The sequence below is a fragment of the Pipistrellus kuhlii genome, unplaced genomic scaffold (assembly GCF_014108245.1).
Source record: "Pipistrellus kuhlii isolate mPipKuh1 unplaced genomic scaffold, mPipKuh1.p scaffold_m20_p_11, whole genome shotgun sequence".
In the NCBI taxonomy this organism is placed as follows: Eukaryota; Metazoa; Chordata; class Mammalia; order Chiroptera; family Vespertilionidae; genus Pipistrellus; species Pipistrellus kuhlii.
In genome coordinates, this window is record NW_023425416.1 from 21,429,625 (window position 1) to 21,455,546 (window position 25,922).

Genomic DNA, 25,922 nt, shown 5'->3' on the forward strand with positions numbered 1-25,922 from the left:
TGATGTTTCTATTTCTCTCTCTCTCTCTCTCTCTCTCTCTCTCTGAAATCAATAAAAATATATTAAAATATATTTTAAAAAATAAACTAGAATATTTATTAAAATACAAGTACTAAGAATCTCACATTTGTACCGTATTTGGCAGTTTGCAAAATGTTACACAACATTCTCCTTTGGTTATCACAGTAAACCCTATAGTCCTTAATTACTAAATAGATTTTTATAGATGAGGATTCTAAAGTTTCAAGAGGAGAAATGTACAGGGTCATATAGCCAGGGTCATAGTACTGAACTAGTAAATGGTAGACTGAAACATCAACTCCTAGTGGGAGAGATTTGCATTTTTTTTTTAATAACTAAAGATATTGAGATCTTTTCATGTGCTTGTTGGTCATTTGTATGTGTTCTTTGGAGATATGTCTATTCAAATCCCTTGACTATTTTTAAAATTGGATTGTCTTTTGTTAATTGGATAAATTTGTAATAATTGAACAAATAAAGTAAGGTTTTCCTGTATATCTTACCAGATCTTTTTTTCTTCCTCAATGATTTTTCTCTCCAACAACAGAGCTATGCTGTGGTGGGTATATAGGCAGCTCTTGTTATTTGTGATTTTAATTATTTTCAGGAAAACAGTTAAGAATTTTAGACATATTCCACAGTTCTTTCCAGAAACCCTTTCTTCGTCACTTTTTAAATGATTGTCTGATTTTACTCAATTTGGGAAAGACTTTGGGGTCTATATTAGTCATGGCTCTTCAACTACCTACTTTTAAAATACCTGATGTTTCTCCCAGGTTCATTTCCTCTCCCCACCTTCATACTGGTCTTTGCTCTCTCTGAACATTCCCTCCACTATGAGTTTATTATGCAATCCCAGTTCTGATTTGACTTGAAGATAGGGGCTCCCTAATAGTAAGCTATCATGAAAACACAAAGTTATAGACTACTGAAATGAAAAAGAATAGAGATTCAAGCCTAGGGGTTTTCACATTTTTAAAGTAGCTAAATTATTTTTTCAAACAAAGCTTTAGACAGAATCCTGTATATAAAATTGGTGAAAATGGAGCTGCTTCTTTCATTAAAATGGGATTAGGGGTTGCCAGATATAATCTGGGGGCTCTGCAGAACAAGGTTTGAGAATCACTAATCTAGTTCAGTTTCCTCACAATACAAATGGGGAAATCAAGACCTAGAGTGGGGAGGTGTTGAGAAGTTCATGGAGGGATGAGGACACATATGTTAATACCTTAATTAATAAAGAAATTAAAAAAAAAGACCCAAGGAAGTGAAACAGCTTGCCTAATCCATACAGCAAACTGGTGACAAGATCTGGACTAGCACCTAAGTTTCCTTTCCAGGCCTGTGTTCTGTTAATGACATTTTACTGTTTAGAATCTTATTTCCTAAGGGAAGAAAATAGTAACAATGAGCCTTTTATTTTATTCTCCTTAGTGAGATCTGACAGGGTCCACCTCTTCTTCCCTTCTAGTAAATCAGTTTGGCCCCCTCTTGTTATTGTTTTTCTCTAACACCCAGGCTGGGGCTTGTTTTAGCCTTTGTTCTGTTCCCAGTTTTTGTAGTGCCAAGATGGATAGGGAGAGAGCGGATTCAGGCAGGTCATGGTGGCACAGATATTTCCTGTTCCTTGGCTAGTCTGGCTATGTCTTTCAGAGGCAGCAGAATGCCATGGCCAGGTGTGTCTTTCAGGGCCTTCCAAGCTCTTGGATGTGGTAGGTGTTTATAACCGCAATTTCCTCATAATCTTGTTTCTCACAGGCTTCTAGCCACTACCTGAGGTAATACATGTAAGTCTCTACTCTGAGAGTCATCAGTCATTCAGAGCTCTCTGTGGTCTGGCCATAATTTATCTCTGTTTTCTTATTGTCCAGTGTCACCTTCATGTATCCTATGTTTTCTCTGAGACTAATGTGTTTTGTCTCCTCATTTTATCTCTTCACCTAATATTACTCATCATTTTAAATACTCCCTTTCCAAGAAGTCTTTCTCAATTTCCTACTGTATGCCATTTTCCTCTTTTGTGGTATTTTAAGTTTTTAGCCTCATATTCCATCATTCCCTGCCTCCTTTTTTATGTACAACAATTTTGTACATGCCACATTCTCACTTCCATGCCTTTGCTTATGCTGTCCATTTGTCCCACTTCCCTGCCCTAATTTTTACTTCACTTTTACCCAGCTAACTCCAATGTAAATTTAGGATGGACTCAGGCATCTCTTAGTCTAAGATGGCTTTCCTGACCCCTCCACACTGATTCAGTCTATCGCCTTAACCACTAGGCCACAATTACCACTTCTCCACGCTGATTCAGACTACCCCCCACCCCGCCCAATATTAGTATATACCTATCTCTATCTTTGTACTTACATGCTATATTTTATCTATTTTACCTCACATACTAAACAGTGTTCTCTGTTTTATAATTTCTAGCATCTAGCATCTCACTAATAGTAGATGCTTAATAAATATTTGTAGGATAGATGAATAAATTACTTTTATGTTATTATAATGGCTTAAGTTATAGTCTATATTTTTTGTAAATATCTATCTACCTCTAAACTATAAATCAATTTTGTGAGGATAAAGAAAGGGATTGACTCCTACTCATCTTTTTGTCCATCTTAGAGTCTCATTCTTTTTTGAAAAAAAAATTTATTGATTTTTTTACAGAGAGGAGGGGAGAGGGACAGAGAGTTAGAAACATCAATGAGAGAGAAACATTGATAGCTAGCTGCCTCCTGAACACCTCCTACTGGAGATGTGCCCGCAACCAAGGTGCATGCACTTGACTGGAATCAAACCTGGGACCCTTCAGTCCAAAGGCGATGCTCTATCCACTGAGCCAAACCGGTCAAGGCTTAGAGCCTCATTCTTAGTGAGCATATCAATTAGGGTTCTCCAGAGGAACAGAACCAGTAGGAGATATATTTTAAGGAATTGGCTTACATGAGTGCAAAGTTGGCAAGTCTGAAATCTGTAGGGCAGGCCAGCAGGCTAGAAATCCACTCAGGCGGGATTTCCAGTCTTGAGACATAATTCCTTCTTCTCTGGGAAACTCAGCTTTTGCCTTTAAGGCTTGTCAATGATGAAATGAGGCCTACCAGATTGTCAAGGATAATCTCCTTTATTTAAAGTCAGCTGACATCTATAAAGCACCTTCATAGTAACATGTAGACTAGTGCTTGACCAAACAACATGGCACCATAGCTTAGTCAAGTTTACACAAAATTTAATCATCACGTAAGTGATCAATAAATGTTTGCTTAATTAAAATATGCCTTTTAGTTCTTATCTGAAGCTCAATAAAGGAGAACAATCTCACTTCTGTTTGCAGCAGTAATTTGAACTCTATAACTTAAAAATCTTCCACCATCTATATTTCTCCCAACAGCTCTGAATAAAAAATAAAAACACTCTTTAAGATACGTTACTGAGCTTGTAAGAAAGCAAGGAACTCTCCAATGGCTGAAAATGAAGACAAACTGAGTAGTAAGTCTGAGATGTTTTTATCAAGCCTATTAGGATATTTATTATGGTAACTTTGGGACTTGGGAAAAGGTGATAAGACCTTAAAGGTAAGGCCTACTAGTGAGACTGGGACATGAAGTGAAATGGTAGATAGAAAAAAAATTACATTAATGCATGGATCCTAGAAAGTTGCATCTCAGCCCATCTTCTAGATAGGAAAAAAAGGCCTTTCTTTGAGAATCGAAAACCATAGGTCTGGTCCAGGCCGGGTAGGTAAGAAAGTTGGTTAGAACATCGTCCTGATACACCACGGTTATGGGTTCAATTTTATTTAGGGCAACCAATAATGCATAAATAAGTGGAAGAACAAATAATGTTGCTCCCCCTCTCTCAAAATCAATGAAAAAAATTAAAACAAAACCATAGATTTGTCCTTAGTTGGGTTTAGAGTTTGGATGTATACTATCTGTGTGCCCTCAGGTCCTACAAATTGATTAATGAATATAGAAGTATGCCCAGTCAGTGATACATGGGGGTGCTTAGCAGAAAAAACACACACAAACCTTCTTAAGGTGATAAAAGATCTAAAACCATAAGATGATAAAAATAGCTATAAAATGAATATATTTAAAATTGTTAAGGATAAACAAATGAAAAATGAGAGGATAGAGTCAGATATTATGAATAATATAAGGTAGATATGACAATTTCTAAAAATAAAAACACAGAGCCTTGAAATTAAAAACATCATGGATGGTTTAAAGAGAGATTAGATAATGATGAAGAGAAAATTGGTGAATGGAAAGTAAGGCAGAAATTATCCATGATGATTCACAGAGAGAGAAAATATGAAAACATGGTTAAGAGACATGAGGATAGAATGAGAAGATACAATATATGTTTAATAATTGTTCTAAAAGGAGGGAATAGAATGGAAAAGAAGCAATATTTAGAGGTAATGGTTGAAAATTTTCAAAAATTGATGAAAGACCTTAATTAGGAAGCACATCGAGTTCCAAAGGATAAATTAACATAAAACTACTTCTAGATATATTATAATGAAACTGCATAACCCAAAGAACTATAAAAGTAGTTAAGAGCATCAGAAGTAAAAGAGATATCCTAGAAGAAATGACAAATTAAAAATAGTGACAAACAAAGGAATAATATCCTTAAAAGCTGAGAGGGAAAATAAAAGCCACTCAATCTAGAATTTTTCATTTAGTTAAATCTTCATTCAAGGGTGAGGGTAAACAAAACACTAATTCAAAAGAATATGTGCACCTTTATATTTATTGCAGTGTTATTTATATATGAGTAGATGAAAAAGCTGTGGTACAACCTGGCTGGTGTAGCTCAGTGGTTGTGCTTCAAGCCAGGAACCAGGAAGTCACAGTTTGATTCCTGGTCAGGGCACATGCCCAGGTTGTAGGCTTGATTCCCGATGGTGTGTGTGTGTGTGTGTGTGTGTGTGTGTGTGTGTGTGTGTGTGCAGGAGGCAGCCGATCATTGATGTTGATGTTTCTATCTCTTCCTCTCCCTGAAATCAATAAAATAAACAAACAAACAAACAAATAAATAAATAAAGTTGCGAGTTCACAACAAAAGAAAATGCAAAATGTATCTCTTTTAAAAAAATCTGTGGTAAATATATACAATGGAATATTAATCGGCCATAAAAAAGAATGAAATCTTAACCATTTGCAACAGCATGGATGGACCTAGAGGGTATTATGTTAAGTGAAATAAGTCAGTCAGAGAAAGATTAATGCCATGTGATTTGATTTATATGTGGAATCTAAAGAACAACATAAATGAACAAACAAAACAGAAATAAACTCATTAATACAGAGAACAGATTGATGGTTGACAGAGAAGGGGGTCAGGAAATGAGGTGAAAAAGGTGAAGAGGTTGAGAAGTATAGATTGGTATTTAGAAAACAGTCATGGAATGTAAAGTACTGCATAGGAAATATAGTCAATAATATTGTAATAGAGTAAAAGGCTAATAACCAGTTGCTATGATGCACACTGACTAGTAGGGACAGACGCTCAATGTAAGAGCTGTGGTCAGTGTGCTCCCATGGGGAGTGCAGCTCAGCCAGAAGCCCTGAGCTGGGCTCATGGCTTGCAAGTGCAGCAATGGTGGCAGAAGCCTCTCCCGCCTCCCCAGCAGTGCTTAAAAATGTGTGACTATGGGCTTAGGCCCGCTCTCCATGGGGAACGGGCTTAAGCCGGCAGTCAGACATCCCCCAGGGCTCCCGGACTGTGAGAGGGACAGGCCAGGCTGAGGGACCCCTGCAAATGAACAAATTTCGTGCACTGGGCCTCTAGTATTGTAATACAATTTATGGTACTATGTGGATACTGGAAATATCAGGGGAAACATTTTGTAAAGTATATGATTGTCTAACCATTATGCTGTACACCTGAAACTAACACAAAATAATACACATTATATTTATTGACTGTAAAGTGTAATGGAAAAAAACAATTAAAAAAACACAGCAAACTTCAAAACAACAAATTTCAGCACAGTTTAAAAACCAGCTGTCTGAAATTGGAAATACACACACACACACACACACACACACACACACACCCCTGAAAAGTAATAATTTTTCTGATGATCCCTTGTTATGAATACAGTAGAGTAGATTCTTGCATTGGAGTTGGGAGGTAGGATTTGAAGACCTAGTTTTAAGTTTCCTACACATGGATGATAGAGAGACAGACTACTATGTCTTTAGACCATTCAAGAAACATAGTTATGTATCAGAATTGTTAATACAAGGGAGAAGCTACTCTTGGCCTTAGGATTTCAGCTTTATGAAAATCCCCAAAGTACAAAATCTAGAATCTGGGAAATAGCATTTAAGTAGAAATCTCTTTTCAAGAGTATTGTCAAGGTTACTTTTTCATTATTCCCCAAACTCCAAATTATTGGCTTCCTGGGTCTTCAGAGGCCCCTCTCCTAGTTACTGGCAAGCCAGGAAACAAAAACTTGCTCCATCTTTTAGCCTTATCCCCACTGCCCTGTCACTTCCTCTATGCCATAAACATATTCTGTGTTATGCCACTGTTTAACATAGCTTTGTGAGTTACACATTCATACTGCAATGTTTTTGTGTAAGCCACTTTTCTACTTGGAATGCCTTTCCACACCGCATATTAAAATCTTACTGTTTAACTTCAGAGCCTTTAGGAACAGTGTGGTTAAATGTTCTCATTTACACATGAAGAAAATGGAATTCAGATAAATTCCTAAGCTGAACAAAATTTATCTCATTCACCCTATAATCAGAATTTATCACTCCATTCTCTGTACTATAGCGCAAATAGGAAATCATGTATGTAGGATATCTGGGACCTGATTTTTCTGAATTTATTTCATGTTTAAATATCAACTCTAAAAGAGCACAAGGAATTATATTAAATTGTGGTAAAATACACATTATATTAATTTACCATCTTAACTATTTTTAAAATATGTTTTTAAAAAATTGATTTCAGAGAGAAGAAAGGAGAGGGAGATGACAGATAGAAACATCAATGACGAGAATTATTGATTGGCTGCCTCCTGCACAACTCCTACTGGGAATGGAGCCTGCAACCCAAGCATGTTCTGTGACCGGGAATCAAACCATGACTTCCTGGTTTATGGGTCAACTCTCAACCACTGAGCCACATCAGCCAGGCATTAACTACTTTTTTAGTGTATAACTTAATAGTGCTAAGATACTCACAGAATTGTGAAACCAATCTCCACAACTCTTTTAATCTTGCCAAACTGAATTTCTGTATCCATCAACAACAAATCCCCATTGAACACAAGGATTTCTGAAGACGTGTTTTATCCTATGTAGTGTGACAAAAGAAATAAAGGAATTTAAGTAAAAAGAAACTGAAAACTTTAATTTCAAGGGTTTGAGAATTATTTAGAAGCCTCATGGACAAAAATGTTTTCTCTTAAAAGCTACTGTGAAAAAAAAAAGATTAATATTTATAATGGTTGATTATTAGTAAGAAAGTAAATTGTATCTACAGGTTTTAGTTGTCTATATCATTTTGTATAAGTATCCATTTTAAAGCTATATTTTTATTATAAAAGCTGTGGACAAACAAAAAAGGGGTATGCATAAGTTTAGTGACCAAAAGTAACTACCTTAAGGAGTGATCTGACCATGAATTCCTAACTGGGCAGGTCATGGTGGATAGTCATGCCTAGGTGTATAATTTTAGTAAAAGATTTTTAAGTAAGCCCTGTCCATTGTTCTTGTGCTTCTAGGTTAACACACCTTTGGAATGCCAGAAATAATCCTCTTATTCAGATCTCTTAAGGAAGACTTTAATCACCTTCAAGGGAGCACCTAATCTTATTAACTATCCCATACCTTGTTTTCTCCCACCTTCAAGTAATCTTCCTTGAGTTCCCTCTTTAATTTAAATGTGTAAAAGAAACTGCAAAATTCATTCTCTAGAGCACTTGAGATTTTGCTTCTGGGCAATGTTGTCAGCTTGATTCAAATTCTTATGAAAATTCTCTACAGGTTTGGATGTTTATGTCGACAAAGTCATACTTCCTAGGAAGACATTTAAAAATATAAACTGAAATTGTTATCTCAATTGTTTTTTTATTACAAAATTTTATTTAATCTAAAATTAAATAGAAATGTATGCATAAAAGTATTTTAGAAAACTAGTAAATTGTGAGATTAAAAAAAATAAATCCTCTTAAAATTCTTTTTGAATAATTTGATATTTTAGAAGTAGTGTGGGGTATGCATAAGTTTAGATTAATAATATCTATTCTGGAGTTAGATTGTATGGTCTTGAATTCTGAATCCACCACTCAATAGTTGTATGACCTTGAATAAGTTAATCTCTCTATGGCTTTGCCATAAGATGATGATGATGATGATGATTATTGGAGGCTTTACTATAAGATGATGATGATGATTATTATTATTATTGGAGTGAAAGCAGTTTTATTACAGAAAATCTCCCTGCTTTAGGGAGGGGTTGCCTAGATTATTTTACCTATACTATCTATTTTAGCTGTAAGATTATGAGATAATGCTATCTCTTTTATTAAAAATTTTTAAAATATGTTTTTATTGATTTCAGAGAGAGTAAGGGAGAGGGAGAAAGGGATAGAAACATCAGTGATGAGAGAGAATCTCTGATTGGCACACCCTCTACTGGGGAAGGAGCCCACAACCTTGGCATGTGCCACATCAGCCAGGCATTAACTACTTTTTAGTTAATGGGAATCAAGGTGTTGTTCATGTGTTGATGCTCAACTACTGAGCCACACCAGCCCTGCTACATCCCTTACTTGATTGATGTGAGGATAATTGACTAAGATGTGTAAAGTCTTAATATACAATAACTAGTACTTACTAAGTACTTAAAAATGTTAGCTATTATTAATTTTACTATCTACACTAATAAAAGAGAAAGATGCAAATTGACTGTACCTCCCAATGCCCACCAGCCAATCAGGAGTGAATACACAAATTAACCCAACAAAGATTGTGGGTTAATTTGCATATGCAGGCGCCTAGTGGCTGGGGGTGGGGTGGGACACCTGCACAGTCGTTTCGCACTGCCTCAGCAGCTCCAGGCCTCTGGGAAGCATGAGAAGGTGGAGAGGTGGCTCTGGCCAGAGTGAAGGCAGTGCCTGCAGCCAGAGGAAGGAAGGCCCATTCTTGCATGAATCTTCATGCATTGGGCCTCTAGTAAGTTAATAAAATTCTGGTACTTGGTCTCTGGGTTTAATAATCTACTGTACTTGTTATTTTTATTTTTATTCTTCCTGTGCCAGAGCTGGAACAAAGTCTATAGTCTTTATTTTCCTTACCCTACCAACCAGTACTTTGCATACTGCTGGGCAAATAGTAGATACCTAATCTAATTAATTTTTGTTAATGTGTCAATGATGATAATATTTTAAAAGGGTTATAGAATACATTTTATTATAACAGCACTAAATAATAGACTCCACTAAGGATAAAATGAACTAGATTTTTAGGCAAATCAGTTTGGGTTGGTTTTTAAAACTATAGTTTTGGAGCTTATTGAATATGAAGAGCATTTCAGTGGATCATTAGAGGTAACTGAAAGGATGGACAAATTCATTGAGCAGAAGATAGTCAGAACAGCACAATATTCGTTGCACTAGTATACTAAGGCATGAGCTTCTATTTAGATCCATTCTGGACTAAACTTGGTATAACAAAAAGAGCACTGAATTGAGAAGAAATCAGTGTTCCCACATGGTTCCCCCTGTATGACCTTGGACAACTTTTCTTCTTTAAGCCTCAGTTTCTTGTATAAAAACTATAGGCCCAGAAATTGGTGCACAGAAAGGGTCCCTAGCGGCCTTCTTTTCATGCCACTCCCCGGCCTCACTTCCCTGGCTGCTGGCTGTCAACTGGGGCCTTCCTTTCATGCCACTCCCTGGTCGTCAGTGCACATCATAGGGAGTGATAGAACTCCCAGTTTGTTGAGCTCCCAAGAGGACACTTGCTTATTAGGCATATATATATATGGTCTAGTGCATGAAATTCATGTACAGGTAGGGTCCCTAGGCATGGCCTGCAATCAGGGCCTTCAAGATGCCTGCTGGGGCCTTCCTTCATTCTGCTCCACCCCCTGGTGGTCAGCACATGTCATAGAGAGCGATCAAACTTTCAGTCTCCTGGTTGAACTCCCGAGGGGACACTTTGCATATTAGCCTTTTATATACTGTATATAGATAGATGACAGGATAGCATCTAAGATCCATTTCTCCATTTAGAACATGTGTGTTCCATGTTGCTAAATTCAAGTGTAATTAGGACCCTATAGAATGTCTCTACCACAAAGTGCCAGTTCTTCTCCCAGCCTGCCAAAATTCAGTCATTAGTGCCTATTCTGATGAATAACATCTCTTCCTGAATCGTTGCCAGTTGGAAATTGCAGAATGGAATGTGCCACCTGGGTTTGGATTTGGAAATCAAAAGTGTTGTTGCCTTGAGGTATAAGGATGTTTCTGAAGAGCCCTGGTGGTGAATAAGCTGATAATACCAGTCATGGCAGTTTGCACTTAGATCAGGAAAAGAGGGTCATCTCCTTTGCTAATGAGAGCAGAATGAGGGGATTATTCTTTTATTTTATTTTTTAAATTTAATCCTCACCTGAAGATATGCTTAGAGAGAGGAAGGGAAGGAGGGATGGAGGGCAGAGGGAGAGAAGGGAGAGAGATATATAACAGAGAAACATTGATTGGTTGCCTTCCTTACATTTCCTGACTGGAATCAAATCCACAACTCAGGTATGTGCCCTGACCCATAATGGAACCAATGACCCTTTAGTGCATGTGATGGTGCTCAGACAATAGCCACTCCAGCCGGACAGAATTCTTTTTTTATTACCTTTCTGCAATTTTGCTATGTGAAATGTGCCCTGGTGATGCAGTATCACAAAGTGAATCAATGAATCGATGATAAAAAACAAGTAAAACTTCCTTATGCTTTCATAATGCTTTGCTATTTACAGAGGGTGGGGCAAAAGTAGGGTTGCAGTTGTTTGTAGGGAAAGTAACACAACAATTAATAAATAATAATCCTATATAATAAAAGCCTAATATGCTAAGTGTTCGGTCATCTATTCAACCAATCAAAGCATAAAGTGCTAATGATATGCTAAGGCCCCTCAACCGCTCGCTATGATTGCACTGACCACCAGGAAGCAGATGATCCTACCAGTAGGTTAGTTTGCTGCTGGGGTTCAGCCAATTGGGACTGAGCGAGATGAACCAGACATACCCTGGAGCCCTCCCATGGTCCCTCCCCAGCTGACCAATCTCCCGCGTCCCTCCCTGGCCCCGATCCTGCACAGGTTGGGTCCTTTAGCCTGGTCTGTGCACTCTCACAATCCAGAACCCTTCAGAGGATGTCAGAGTTGGCCTGATCCCGCAGGCCAGGCCAAGAAACCCCACTGGTGCATGAATTCATGTACCTGGCCTCCAGTGCAAGAATAAACGGTGTTTCATGTACTCACAACTTACTTTTGTCCCACCCTGTATTGTTTATCATACTTGATCTCACAAGCATTCTTAATGCAAATCAGGTCTTTAGTTTCCCTATCCTGTAATATCATTTAGGGATTTCTGTTGAATTAGAGTGTGCTTTAATTTTGGGGATAGTTGTCTTTCTTGCTCGAAGGAGACAGCATTGTAGAAAGGAAAGGGCATGTGGTCTGCCTCAAACTAGGAATTTGACTTTGAATTAGTTAAGTATTTCCTCTCTATGGGCCTTTGTTTCCTCATAAATAAAAGGCCTCTAAGCAAAACTTTCCCTCTCAGATGGCTAAGGGGATATGTTATTAATGTCTCATATTTATAAATAATTCAATAACTAGTATGTTGATTTGTATCTAAAATAGATCATTAAGATAGAGCATGGTCTTGTGGCACATTGGAGTAAATGACCATATTTCTGTCTATTTATAAGTGCCTGTCAGCATTCAAACAATGAATCCATTTTATTGAAATACTCTCCATTTCAAAGGACTCATACAGGCTTATGTTTAATCCAGTGGTTTTTATATAAAAAGGGGGAAGTAAAGGACATAAAATATGTGGATGGGTGCTATGCTAGATACTTTACATACTCACCTATTTATTTAACAAACATTGGGCATTTAACATGTACCAGGCATTATAATGGGCATTGGACTGATACAACAGTTATCATGACAGCAAGATCACTGCTCTCACGGAACTTACATTTTTGGTTGGGGAGATGGATAATAAACAAATAGTCAAGGAAACTTTAAAATAAATATAATGTCTATGAAAATACCAGATAAAGTGATTGGGAGAGGAGGGGAGGGGACTACCTTAGTTCAGGTAGTCAGGAAAAACATCACCAAAGAAGTAATATGTGAGCTGAGACTTGAATAGTACAGCGATCTGGGGGAAAGATGCATTAGTAGTAAGTGCAAAAGCCCAAAAGAGATGGTAAGTTTAGCATGTTTGAGGCATACATTAAAGGCATGGTCATTTAAATCTAACAAACTTTTAGAAATAGATATTACCATTGTTTTATAGTTGAAGATACAGAGGAGTTAAGAGCCCATGTTCAAGTAGGAAGTTGAGGACATGAGATGTAAATCCAGTTAGGCTGGCTTTAAAATCCATGCTCTTTTCACTGTGCCATGCCTCTCAGCAATTGATTAAAATGCAGTTTCTGAGTTGGCTTGAATAACTTGTTTCTCAGTAACATGGTGGGGAAGGTACTCTTTCTTTTGATTCAGGGAGCGTATACCCCGGCTGAAGGTGTAAATGGTGTGTCTGACTTATTTCACATAGCAGAATGTCCTTCAGAGTTATCCACATTGTGGCAAGTGGCAGGATTCACGTGTGTGTAATTTTTAAGGCTGAATAATATTTCATATATATATATATGTGCGTATGAATATATATATGATCGCATTTCCTTATCCATTTGTCCATCCAAAAACATTTACATTGTTTTCATATGTGGCTACTGTGAGAGAGGGATGATTTCTAAGTAGATTAATGCACAGAGGCTTTGGTTTGACAAGAGGTAGTTGGGAAACAGGGTCTGAATGGGAATTGATGTAATAGTACCATTCAGGGTCTGAATGGTAGTAGGCAAGGGTTCCTGCATATGCTTCTTCACAGCACAAGGGTATTGACTGAGGAGACAATTGGGGATGAATACAGCCCCATATTCTTTCAAGCCAAGTACCCTGGTTCAGGAGTGTGTTCATCTGGAGGAAGGGGTGCCTTTTTCTAATTTATATAAAGACTCTGCAGGAATCTTGCAGGAGGGAAATAGTGGAAGATCTGTTTGGAATAAATGGTGGGGCCAGATCATAAAGGATATTTATTTGTATATAGATTGCTTGATGGAAATGTGTAGCTTTGATGGTAGTGGTGATTATGGGTATGATGTGACCCTACACTGGAGTTAAACTTGGATATTTTTTCAATGCCAGGAACCCTATTTATCTGACATAAAATAAATCCATATCTTTTGAAAATTACATATGCTCAGTGTTTCTCCAGAGCACTTTAAAACTTTATAACTGACCCAGTTTGGCCCAGTATCAAATCAGCCTGATTTAATTTTATAAGCAAGTCATGGAAAGAGAATATGTTCCATGACTCCAAAGCATTCTGTTCTGTAGCTCCGCTGTAATTATAGACAAATGCATCTAATCTTCCCATTATGTGTTCTTCTGAGATACCGGATCCCCCCCCTCCCCATTTGATAATCTTGTTATCCTGTGATAGTGTGTCATTTAATTATTCCCCAAATAGAAGACTTTCATAAAATCTGCTCAGAAAAAATGATTTGCTGTTCCCAACTGAAGTCACAGCTGGGCTATTTACTCAGAAATTAGTCATTTTCAGGGCCTTGAGATTGCTGGTTTTTTTTTTTGTTTGTTTTTTTTTGGGGGGGGAGGAGTGTCTCATAAATTTTATAAACTCCAGAGGACTAAGTAGGTATTATCAGAGACCTATAAATCTGAGACTCAATTGGATTGTGCATGGTTGCCCTCTCTGATATTAACCTCCAAATGTCTAACTATATTCAATTAAATAACCCCATTAACGTTTCCTAAACATCTACTTTGTGCCAAATAGTAGGACAAATATTGGGAATACAAAGATGAAGAGAGAGTACAGTTCCCATCTAATGAAGTATATACAATTTCTAAACCTGATCATCAGAAGCACTGAGATTTAATTTTACCAACTAGCTCTGCCACCTACTAAATGCTACCATTGAACATGTGAGCCTCATTTTCCTATAAAACCAATAATACATTGAGATGATATTCCAGGAAGGCATGAAAAATGGTAAGATTAATTTGGTTATTTGGGATGAATAAATATGTAGTCATTCAGGGTTCTCTTTCCCTCCACACTCTTCTGTCACCATTGGATCTTTAGCTTAAAAGACTGAAAAGAGACTCATTATTTCAGCCTTTTCATTTTGTTCTGTTTTTCCTTTGGGCTATTTCTACTTTTATCATGTCATTTGTATGTAGATAAGTGGAACTGATACTCCTTATTACAAACACAGTATGAAAGTACTAAGACTTGTATAAGATGAGGTACTTAAGAGTGTAAAAACCCCTTAATGTTGAATTTTCAATCCATTTTCAAGATTTTTTCACCTTTCACTTCCTTGATCTTTTTGTGCTTTGTGACATTTCACAGGACTGATATCTTAAGAAAAACTATTTTCTGTCATTTTAGGTTCCTCTACTGGATTGTAGTTGAACACTCATGATCTCCTGATAAGATTATTTCCCCTGAATGTTTTCTTACACTTAGTCACATTAAAACTCCTCTGCCACTTTTCTGCCCACGTTCACATCATCTTTCAGTTTATCCCTAATCAGCTTGGCATTTTAATCCCTGGAAGAGCTGAATGCCATCTGCAAACTTGGCAATTTTCCCATGCATTCTTTTCCAGATCGTTTATATAAATGTTAACTGAGACACCACACAGCTCGCTTTCTATCTAAGAAGTGCTTTAGTTGCAGAGCATTTGGTTTAACAACTTAATCACTGAATTAATAATTGAAGGACAAGCCACAGGATTTGCCTTTATCCAGAAAAATGCTCACTTCTATTCTTCCTTTCTTATTCCTAAACTAACTCCATAACAGGCATTTCCCTGTGTACTGAAAGAAAGTTTTATGGTTCATGAATTAGATTAAGTCCAAATTTGCAATTAGAACCCTTTTACCAATGTAAGGTCCTATCTGACTATTTTAGTTCTCATTTATGTCACTGTTCCAGAACATCTGTACTAGGAATTCTATACCATTTTCTATCACTTCATTAAGTCCTTTAAAAAAAAATTTTTGTATTGAGCTGAAACCGGTTTGGCTCAGTGGTAGAGCGTCGGTCTGCGGATTGAAAGGTCCCAGGTTCGGTTCCGGTCAGGGGCATGTACATTGGTTGCGGGCACATCCCCAGTGGGGGGTGTGCAAGAGGCAGCTGGTTGATATTTCTCTCTCATCAACGTTTCTAGCTCTCTATCTCTCTCCCTTCCTCTCTGTAAAAAATCAATAAAATATATTTTTAAAAAATTTTGTATTGATTTCAGAGAGGAAGGGAGAGGGAGAGTGACATAGAAACATCAATGATGAGAGAGTCACTGATCAGTTGCCTCCTGTACACCTCTCACTGGGGATCGAGCCCGAAATTAGGACATGTGCTCTGAACAGAAATCAAATTGTGACTTTCTAGTTCATAGGTCAATGCTCAATCACTGAGCCACACTGGTTGGACTAAATTCTACTTTTTAATATCACTGTCATTTCCCAGATAGATTCTAAGTTCCTAGGCCTAATCAATCAAATGATCCACTGAATTATTAGGTGAGTGCTGTCTAATAGTTATGTGTTTGCCATGTACCAGTAAAAAAGCAAGTCCTGAAGTCTAGTTATTGCACCAGTAAATGCACCAATCTCTTCTGTATTACAGACTAAATGGTCTCTCAGATCTTAGGCACAGTTAATCATGCCACCTCTGTGCTTAAAATCTTTTAAAAAATTATTTATTGTTTAAAGTATTACATATATCTCCTCCCCCCACCCCCCAATGACCTCTCTCTGGCCATTCCCACCGCTCAGCCCTCACCCCCCTACTGTCTGTGTCCATAGGTTATGCTTATATGCATGCATATAAGTCATTGGTTAATCTCTTACCCATTGTTCCTCTCTCCCCCACCCCCTTTGCTTAAAATCTTTGATAGTATTTTTGGAGACATTTGGGAAAACTTGAATATAGGCATACCTCAAAGACCACCGCAATAAAATTAATATTGCAATAAAGCAAGTCTCACAAATTTGTTGTTGTTAATTCTTGACCAAGGGTATTTTTTCCATTGATTTATAGAGAGAGTATAAGTGAGGGGGCAAGACAGAGAAACGTGCATGTGAGAGTGACATATTTATTGGTTTCACATGCCCCAGCTGGAGCCGGGTTTCTGAGCCTGCCATAGAGACATGTGCCCTTGACCAGAATTGAACACCAGACCCTTTGGTCCGTAGGCCAGTGCTCTAACCAGTGAGCAAACCCAACTAGTGCATGAAGTCCGACAAATTTTTCAGTTTTCCTATGCATATGAAAGTTTTGCTTATACTATAGTATATGAAGCGTATGATAGTATATCTACAAAACAACATACATACCTTAATTTAAAAATACTTTATTGCTAAATAATGCCAACCATCATCTGAGTCTTCATTTTGCTGGTGGAGGATCTTGCCTTGATATTGATGAAAATGCTGTTATCTCCAAAGTGCAATAAAATGAGGTATGCCTGAATAGATTCAATGAAGTTGTTAAAATTATTATGAATTATTAAATAATAAATTATTAAAAAGGCATTACCCTATGATTGGCAAATTCATAGAAAGATAATAGATTAGAGGTTATTAGGGACTGGGAGGAGAGAGGAATGGGCAGTTATTGCTTAATAGCTCAGAGTTTGTTTGGGATGGTTAAAAAGTTTTGGGAATAGTGATGATGGTTGCACAGCATCATGTATGTACTTAATGCCACTGAATTGTACACTTAAAAATGGTTAAAATGGCAAATTTTGTTATATATATATTACCACAATAAAACTTATCATTATCAGAGATAATACTCAAAAGTTTACAGGAGCAATGACATGTTTGTTATTTGGGATTTTCCTTAAAAACACTTAAACAATAGTCTCAATAATAATAGTTGAAGGTGATAGATGAAAAATATTGGTAAAATAATGATAACTATTGAAAATAGAATTTTTTCATAATAAGAAGTTTAAAAAAATTTTTTGGAAGCTAACTATTAAGTTCCAGCTACTCAGCCTGACATTTGAAGCCCTTTGCCAGTTAACCTCTTCTCTTTCTCAGGAGACTGAGCTCTCCCTGCTTACCCCACAGTGCCCTCCCTGCAGTCAGCTGGTCCACTGCTTTGCTCTGTGCTCAAACAGCCTTTGTGCCTTTGCAGCCACCTTTCCATTCTAATTCCTCCTTATGAGGCAGATTTCTGCTAATTCTTCAAAATTCAGCCTTCCCAGACTTCTCCAGGCAGTGAGAACTCTCTCCTTTGGGTTTCCCACAGTTCCTTGTTTGTACTCCTGCTACAGCTTATATGCCTTATAGTAAGATCTTTTACTTATGCTTCTGCTCTCCACTAACCTGTGAGCTTCTTGAAGGTAGAGGAAACGGGATGGGCAGAGGAGGGCATAGAGGGGATGGGTAGAGACACACTTGGGTGGTAAACATACAGTACTGTATACTTTCGTTAACCAGTGTCACCCCAATAAATTAATAAAATGAAGTGGGGGTAATAAGGTAGAGGAAATTCACTTTTCACTGTCTTTTTGAGCTATATGAAACCTTTGCTGTTTTAGTTGTTTTGTAAATATTTTTAAAAGAAAAGGTTGAAAGGTGAGAACGTGAGTACTACTATAAATCCTAAGAGTTGAAAGGGACCTTAGCAATTACCCATATGGATCTCCTTTTCCTTTTCTAGTCAGTGTTTTTCAACTTGGGAAATGCTAATGCATTTTTCTATTTCCAGCACCTACCACTTTGTGTTCAGTAAATTGTTGCTGAATTTACTGACAAACCACAGACCTTTTTATACAGTTTGCAAAAAGCCAACTGTTTAGCTTGGGGTGTGTAGACATACACCTTTTAGAAAAAAGTTAATTTTCAGGCATGGTTTGTCAGATCAGCAATTAAGCACCTGGAGGGATGTCCCTGGTCCAGTGGAGTCTGACTGTTCAATTGGCTGACTGCAGCGTGTCTGCAGTCCACATCTTGCCAGTAGGTGGGAGCAGATGCTCACAAATTCTCTTTAAGATCTGCAGCCCTGATTTTACCCTTTGCATGTAGGGTGGGAAATAGGTAGTCTCTACTATTTCTAATATATTTTCTGACTTCTTGATACCTGAAGATGCTTGGGAAAGAACAAGACCTGAATTAGAGCCAGTGAGAGCCAGAGACTAAGCACCTTGTTAAAGGTAAATGTCCAAATCAGTGCTATGTACTAGTTTCCAGAGCTATGTATTTACTATGTACTAGTTTCTAGGGAGAAAGCCTTCTTCCTAAGTGACTTCGAGAGACTGTAAATGCATTATTAGTGCTTTTATATTTTAGCTTGAGGTTTTGATCCTTGTGCAAACCTCAGCCATCTAGGGAGGCCGTTTTTAGGTCTTTTAGTTCCAGTTGGATGGAATTGACAACAAATTTTCATGTATGTAAGGATAGAGAAGAAAGAGCATCACACCCTACATATAGACATGCAAGAACACAGGAGAAGATGGCTGGGCCTGCAGAGGGAGACTCAGTCCACTGAATTCTCTTCTGGTTTTCTATATTTGTCCAGCCCAAACCACATCACTCCTAACATCTCCAGTCAATAAGCAAGCTCTGATTGTGAATTTACTAAGTACACAGCTCAGTGAATGGATTGGAAAATTTTAGATACAATGATTATAATTGTACAGACTTTACTTAGCTCAGAGAATATAATCTGATAAAAGGAAATAATATTTAAAATTCAAAATGTTCTGGAAAATCCAGGGCTCACATGATCCTTGCTTTGAATCATTACATAATCTCAAAAGGTGGTATCAGATGATGATGCTATGAGCCAAATATGAGCACACAATAAATGGGATGAAAGTTCAGAAGAGGAAAAAGCCATGTTGGCTGTGGTAAGTAAAACAGCAATAATACCTGGTATATAAATGTCTGTTGCATTTTGCTTATAGTACTTCATATTTGCATTGCATTTTAGAGTTTCCAACACGTTAATGTCAGTTATTCTCATCTGGCTTCATTAAGTTTTCACTACTACCTGTGACTCAGGTATTATTAAATGAGGGTGAAGTACATAAAATACTTAGAATAGTGGTTAGCACATATTGAATATTTGCTATTATTAGCTTTTATGTAAGAGGAAACTGAGGCTTAGAGGGGCATTTGCTTACCCCAAACACATACCTGACAAGTGATGGAACTAAGCCTGAACTCAGCTTCCCTGGCTCTTGTTTCTAGACCTTTCTCCATTATCCCATGCATGTAGAAGGAGATATTTAAGCTGGGATTGCCTTGGTTGGGTCAACTTTGGAGGTGGCTTTATCAGAGAAGTTTCTGAAATAATGCTCCTCAGCTTCATGAGCCTTTCTTGGTAGGTAATGGGAATGGATGAGAGTATTCAGTGCCTTGAGTAAGAAGAGTTAAATCTAGAAGCCTCTACTCATTTTAGCAATAAGGGGAGATGGTCCATCAAGGAAGCTGCAAGCCATTAAACTCACATACATCCTCAGCTGCTAGGCTTGTTAAGAAAATGTCACAATAGGGGGAAATTGACAACACAGGCACCCGTAGGTATTTTTAGTCTGTGCTTCAAGGATGTACATCTTGGGTTCTGTTTAGGACTGAGCACAAGGGGGTGAATTTGGATTGATTTGACATGACTGCTAGCCAGAAAGTCCATACTGTGCATTTTTAATGGGCCCAGCCTAAGGAGGGAACTATGTATGTGTGCATATTATAGACTAATAACTTTTTTCAAACTTTCAAACACTGGGCAGGAGCTATAATCTTTTTTTTTGGTTTGGGGGCAGTGTGGAACTATCAGTAAAACTTTAACTGTGCCTATTCATTGCACCAGCAATTTTGCAATAAATTGTCTTTCTAATGTACAACGTGGTGAATATAGTTAATAATACTGTATGTATACTTGATATTTGCTGAGTAGATTTTAAGTGTGCTCAGTACACACACACACACACACACAAATGATAACTATGTGAGGTGATGGATATGTTAAGCTGATTGTGGTAATCCCATTTCACCAAGTGTGTATGTGTGTGTGTGTGTGTGTGTGTGTGTGTGTGTGTGTATATATATATATATATATATATATATATATATATATATATAGTTGTCAAATATACTATAGTAAAGCTAGAAAAAATTAAATTCTTTATCCTATGGATATATTTTTAAATGTAAGCCATTGTAACATTGTTATAGCACAAACAACCCAAAAAACTGGAGATGTAAATGCTTATCAATAAATACGGTTTAGATTACTGTAAGACCTTCAAGTGGAATTTCATACAACTGTTAAGAAAGAGGTCTATCAATATGTGATGAAAACATATCACTAAGATGTATTTTTTTGTCCATCCGGTGTGGCTCAGTGTTGACCTATGAACCAGGAAGTCATAGTTGGATTCCTGGTCAGGGCATATGCCCAGGTTGCAGGCTTGATCCCCAGTGTAGGGCATGGAGGAGGTAGCTGATCAATGATTCTGTCATCATTGATGTTTCTATCTCTCCTTACATTTCTTTCTGAAATCAATAAAAATATATTTTTTAAGAAGATGTATTTTTAAGTGCAATAAAAATCAAAGTTCAAAAAAGAAGAGTTCACATAGTACTAGAGGCCCAGTGCACGAAAATCATGCACTCAAGGGTGGGGGGGTTTCCTCAGCCCGGCCTGTGCCCTCTTGCAGTCTGGGAGCCTTTGGGGGATGTCTACTGACGGCTTAGGCCTGTTCCTCCTGGGAGTGGGCCTAAGTCGGCAGTGGGACATCCTGCCATGCAGCTGTGCTCGCCAGCCAGCCAGCCAGCCGTGAGTCTGGGTCAGGGCTTCTAATTGAATGGCGCTTCTCTTGTGGGAGCACACTGACCACCAGGGGAAGCTCCTGCATTGAGCGTCTTCTCCTGGTTGTCAGTGCGCATCATAGCCACCGGTAGTTCCACCATTTAGTCAATTTGCATATTAGTCTTTTGTTATATAGGATGGTGTCATATTGAAACATTTATGTATGCAGCTATATGCACACACTGGAAGGATATGCTTGCACTGATAATGGGAAGTATGTGTGATGATAGAGGAATGGGGAAGGATAAACTTATTTTTTATTTTGTCCTTTGATTTATTCTTTGACATATATATATATATATATATATATATATATATATATATACACACACACACACACATCATTTTAAGCCATTTGTTTAAGATCATACAGCCTGGAGAGGGCACAGCTAGGATTCCCACCCAGACTGTGATCCAGAGCCTTGTGATCCAGAATCCTTCTGGATTCTAGCAGATTGCCTCCTAACAGTGCTCTTAGTATCAGGAAATCTTTTGTTTCTTGTTTGTAAGCTGCAAAAATTTTCAAAATACCTGGAATCAAAATATCCAAAGGCCATTGGGAGAATGTGCTCATTCTCCAGAAGAAGGTTTTGTGCCCCAACTGCCTGCCATCCTGGCTCCTTTTTTATATGATTGTAGCTCGGCCAAGAGAGGTCAGTGACCTGGAGCCAGGAAATACAGACTAAGATTTCTAACAGGACAAATTACCTTAAGGAAAAGGCATTAAGATCATTGGTGAGGTGGGGGTGTGGAGAAGGCATGAAAACAGTATCATTAGCCAACTTGGTTAATGGGCAGATGCAGGAAGTGGCAGATAAACCCAGCCAGAACCTATAAATATACTTCAATATTAGTACTCAAAACCTACAAAATAAATGAGTGAATTAAAAAACTTTGGCATCTAGATATAAACTCTTAGTTCTAAACTTAACTCTGATGATTTGTGTGTGTGTGTGTGTGTGTGTGTGTGTGTGTGTGAGAGAGAGAGAGAGAGAGAGAGAGAGAGTGTGTGTGTGTGTGTGTGTGTGTGTGTGTGTGTGTGTGTGTGTGTGATTTGGGCATATTATTTAACTGCTCTGGGTTTCAGTTTATCCACTGGTCAAATGAACAGCACTATCTGTCCTAGCTACTTCACAGAGTTGTAAGAAATAAATAAGGCAAGGAATGTACCTACTGTTAATGGAAGGATGAGAAGTTACTGTTAATGTCTTTGAGACTTACCTCAGAGAAGTAGAGCTATATTGAGATGGAAAATGGGAGGAAGCATCCAAAAAGCATTGCTGGTAACAAGGTAGCACACCTAACCAAAAAGGAGCCACATGGGTCATATTTTCTAGTTCCTCCCTTTTATAGTCATGGACAAAGTCCTACAGAATCCAAAATCAGCAGAGCAATGATAGTACCATGTATAGACTATTATTTAAACCAGTAAGACGAAACAGTTGCCAAAGGGACGGGATATGCTTGCTATAGGTCCCTTGCCCAAGGGGCTTGCTGAACTCTGAATGTTGAACAGGGTCCTGGAAGCAAACTGAGAAGCTTAGTAAGGAATTAGGACAGAGGTGGGGGGATGGACTTCAGTGATTCAACTCCAGGATGGCTGAATGCCTCTGAGGAGCAATTTGAGGGTGGCCAGGGACTTGGATAGGACAAATGACAACTTCCTAGAACGGACTGTTCCAGAACTAAGAGAGGAAAGGAAATAGCTTGGCCTGGTCCTGGATAGTTCACAGGAACCAAGATAGGAAGTATTTGTAGTGGAACTACAACATCAAGTCCCTTTTGAGCGGAAGAAGGAAATGGGTGTGTGTGTGGAGGGGAGCACATGCAGTGCAGTACACATGACAAGTCAGTTTTTGTGATGGTGGGAGTGAAGATAGAGAGAATGAATCAACAGGGAGATAGTGCTATGCAGTGACAAATTACTGGACTCAGACTTGGGGTGAATGCTTGCTCACCTGCTCCACCATTAACTTGCCCTATGACATTTTCCTCCTCTGAATCTTGGTTTCCTCATCTTGAAAATAAAGACCTTTTCCCCTATCTCATAAGTTAAGAGGATTAAATGTGTTATTGAAAGCAAGTAATACACAGTTTCTAGAATGTGATGTCCAATATTTTAATATATTCCTTCATTTTGGAGAAGGATTTCTAGAAAATCTTTGGTGAAACATGCTAATTTGAAACTTTAAGCACTGGGAAAGCAAGCCAACCTAGCCAACAGGTACAGTGTGGAAAGGCCCTTTTTACAAATGGAGAACCAGCCAAAGTAGACAGATAAAAAACTCTTATGTCAGGGATGACAGGTTAAGGATAAAGTAGGAATGGATATAAATATAAGCATAACACAATCTGTTTACCAGAGACTGAGGAGCCATTAATGCATTAATGTGAGGTTCCTCCAGACCCATGACAAAATGGGAAGATAATAAATACTATATAACAGCTTGACTCATTTTCTTTCTTTTTAATTTTTAATTTATTAATTTTAGAGATAGAGGAAGGGAGGGAGGGAGAGGGGGAACACTGATTTGTTGTTTCACTTATTGATGCATTCATTGGTTAATTCTTGTATGTACCCTGACCTGGGATTGAACCTACAACCTTGGTGTACTATTACAATGCTCTAACCAACTGAGCTAGCTGGCCAAGGCTTGACTCATTTTCTTGATTGCTCAGAAATACATAATAGGTATTGTGTTAAACTATAGTAGTTTTACTTAGCATCCTTCTCTCTTTTTTTTTCTTCTTTTTTTGGTAGCCTCACATTCTTTTTGAAGTATAGATATGAATAAGTTTTTTTAAAAAGTAAACTTTAAAAGGTGGAAACCAAATAGAAAATCAGAGTGAAATCTCAGATGGGGGAAGATAAGGAAACTATAGAAGATTGACTTAGTCTTTACCAGGAATAATATTAGAGAAATTCCTACTTTTAGATTTCTTTGGTAGCCAAAAGACCAGAGATATTATAAAACTAGAGGCCCTGTCACAGATTCGTGCATTGGTGGGGTCTCTCAGCCTGGTCTGTGGGGATTGGGTGGAAACCAACTCTCTGACATTCCCTGATGGGTCTGGGGTACGGGTGAAGCAGATTCAGGGCCAACAGTGTCCCAGCAGTAACCTACCCTTTCCCCGAAAATAAGACAGTGTCTTATATTAATTTTTTTCTCCCAAAATTGTGCTAGGTCTTATTTTCAGGGGATGTCTTATCTTTCCATGTGCTAGGTCTTATTTTCGGAGGATATCTTATTTTCGGGGAAACACGGTAACTCACGAGGAATCAGGCTCCCTCCTCTACTGGTTAGAGTGTTAGCCCCCGGTGGTCATTGGGCATCATAACTACTGGGTGAATGGTTGAATGGTCAGATGGTCGCTTAGGCACTTATATATATAGACTAGAGGCCCAGTGCACAAAATTTGTGCACGGGTAGGGTCCCTAGCAGCTGCCAGCTGCCTCAGGAGCCTCACTTCGCACCCACCTTGGCCTGGCGCCATCTGCTTACCTGCTCCACCATCTCATTGGGGCCCATAGGGGGCCAGCAGCACCTCCACTGCCACCCTCTGCCAGCACTGCCAGGTTCTGCGCTGCCCCCTAGTGGTCAGTGCACATCTAACTCCCAGTTGGTTGAATTAGCATATTAGCTAATTGTTATATAGAATTACAAAACATGAGAGTGAAAAGTGATTTGATTTATTTTATAGGTGGGGAAGTGGTTTGCTTGAGGCTCTCAATCATGGTGATCCAATTGCAAAGTTAGGCTCTAACCCTAACTCATGTCTCTTGATTGTCATTCTGAGGTTCTGTCTGCTGTAGGCTCATCTTTGTGATAATGAATTTCTGACCTCAACTTGTACAAAACTAATTTGTGGTTTTTATTTTTATTTTTATTTTTCCAGGGCCAAGTGCTTTCGGGGCAAAAAAGTCCTTGGAGATTATGATATCAAAGTGGAACAGGTAATCAGCCTAAAGCCCAGAGCTGCATCTGCATCATCATCAATCCCTGTTGGCATTCCAGAGTGAACCATCTATTCCTGCTGAATGGAAGACAGCATCCTTCACTGGGTTACAGACTATCTCTTGAATCCCACCCTTTCCCCAGGGCTTTTCTTTTTATGAGACATAGTCCTGAAGGCTGTATCTTTGAATTTCTCTGACTTTTTATCATGGTTCTGGTGTCCAAAGAGAGGCAAATAGTGTAGCTCTTAGGTCCTTCATGTAATGCAGGGTTCTCAGGCTGAGGAAAGCCTTAGGAATGTCTTTCCAAAACACTGGCCACAGCTTCACGTTATTGGTGGCATGGTATTCCTCGGTAGGCACATGTTTGGCATTCAGGTGTGTGGCCTCCAGTGGTGACTACTCTGGGCTTAAGGTCATACTCTTCAGAGAGAACTTAGAAAAGAACACCTGTTTTAATGCAGTAAAGTCCTGAAAGTTTCATTTTTTTTCTTCCTCTATTCTTTGCTTCATGATAAATAGAAATTAGATCCATTGGGTAGAGAGTGGGGGATATGCAATTTCAGTAATGCATGTATTTTCAATCTAATAATAGAACTTATTATTCCTTACACAGTGTGCTGTGGTTTACAGAGTACTTCTTTATCCATTATTGCATTGCATTCAGTTCTTAAAATAAGTTGTTATATAGACAGGGTTGATAAGAACTTTTCCTTTTTTTAAATCCTCACCCAAGGATATGTTTTCATTGATTTTTAG

The 25,922-nt window shown here is 38.2% G+C and overlaps 1 protein-coding gene across 2 annotated transcripts in view; it reads left to right on the top strand.

The window, feature by feature from the left end:
- SYN2 (synapsin II) overlaps window positions 1–25,922 on the top strand; it is a 122,345-nt gene that overhangs the window by 50,424 nt on the left and 45,999 nt on the right. For both annotated transcript variants that reach the window (XM_036431145.2, XM_036431146.2), the window contains exon 2: window positions 25,106–25,163. In XM_036431145.2, coding sequence (XP_036287038.1) covers window positions 25,106–25,163 — 58 coding nt within the window. The remainder of the gene's footprint in view (window positions 1–25,105; window positions 25,164–25,922) is intronic.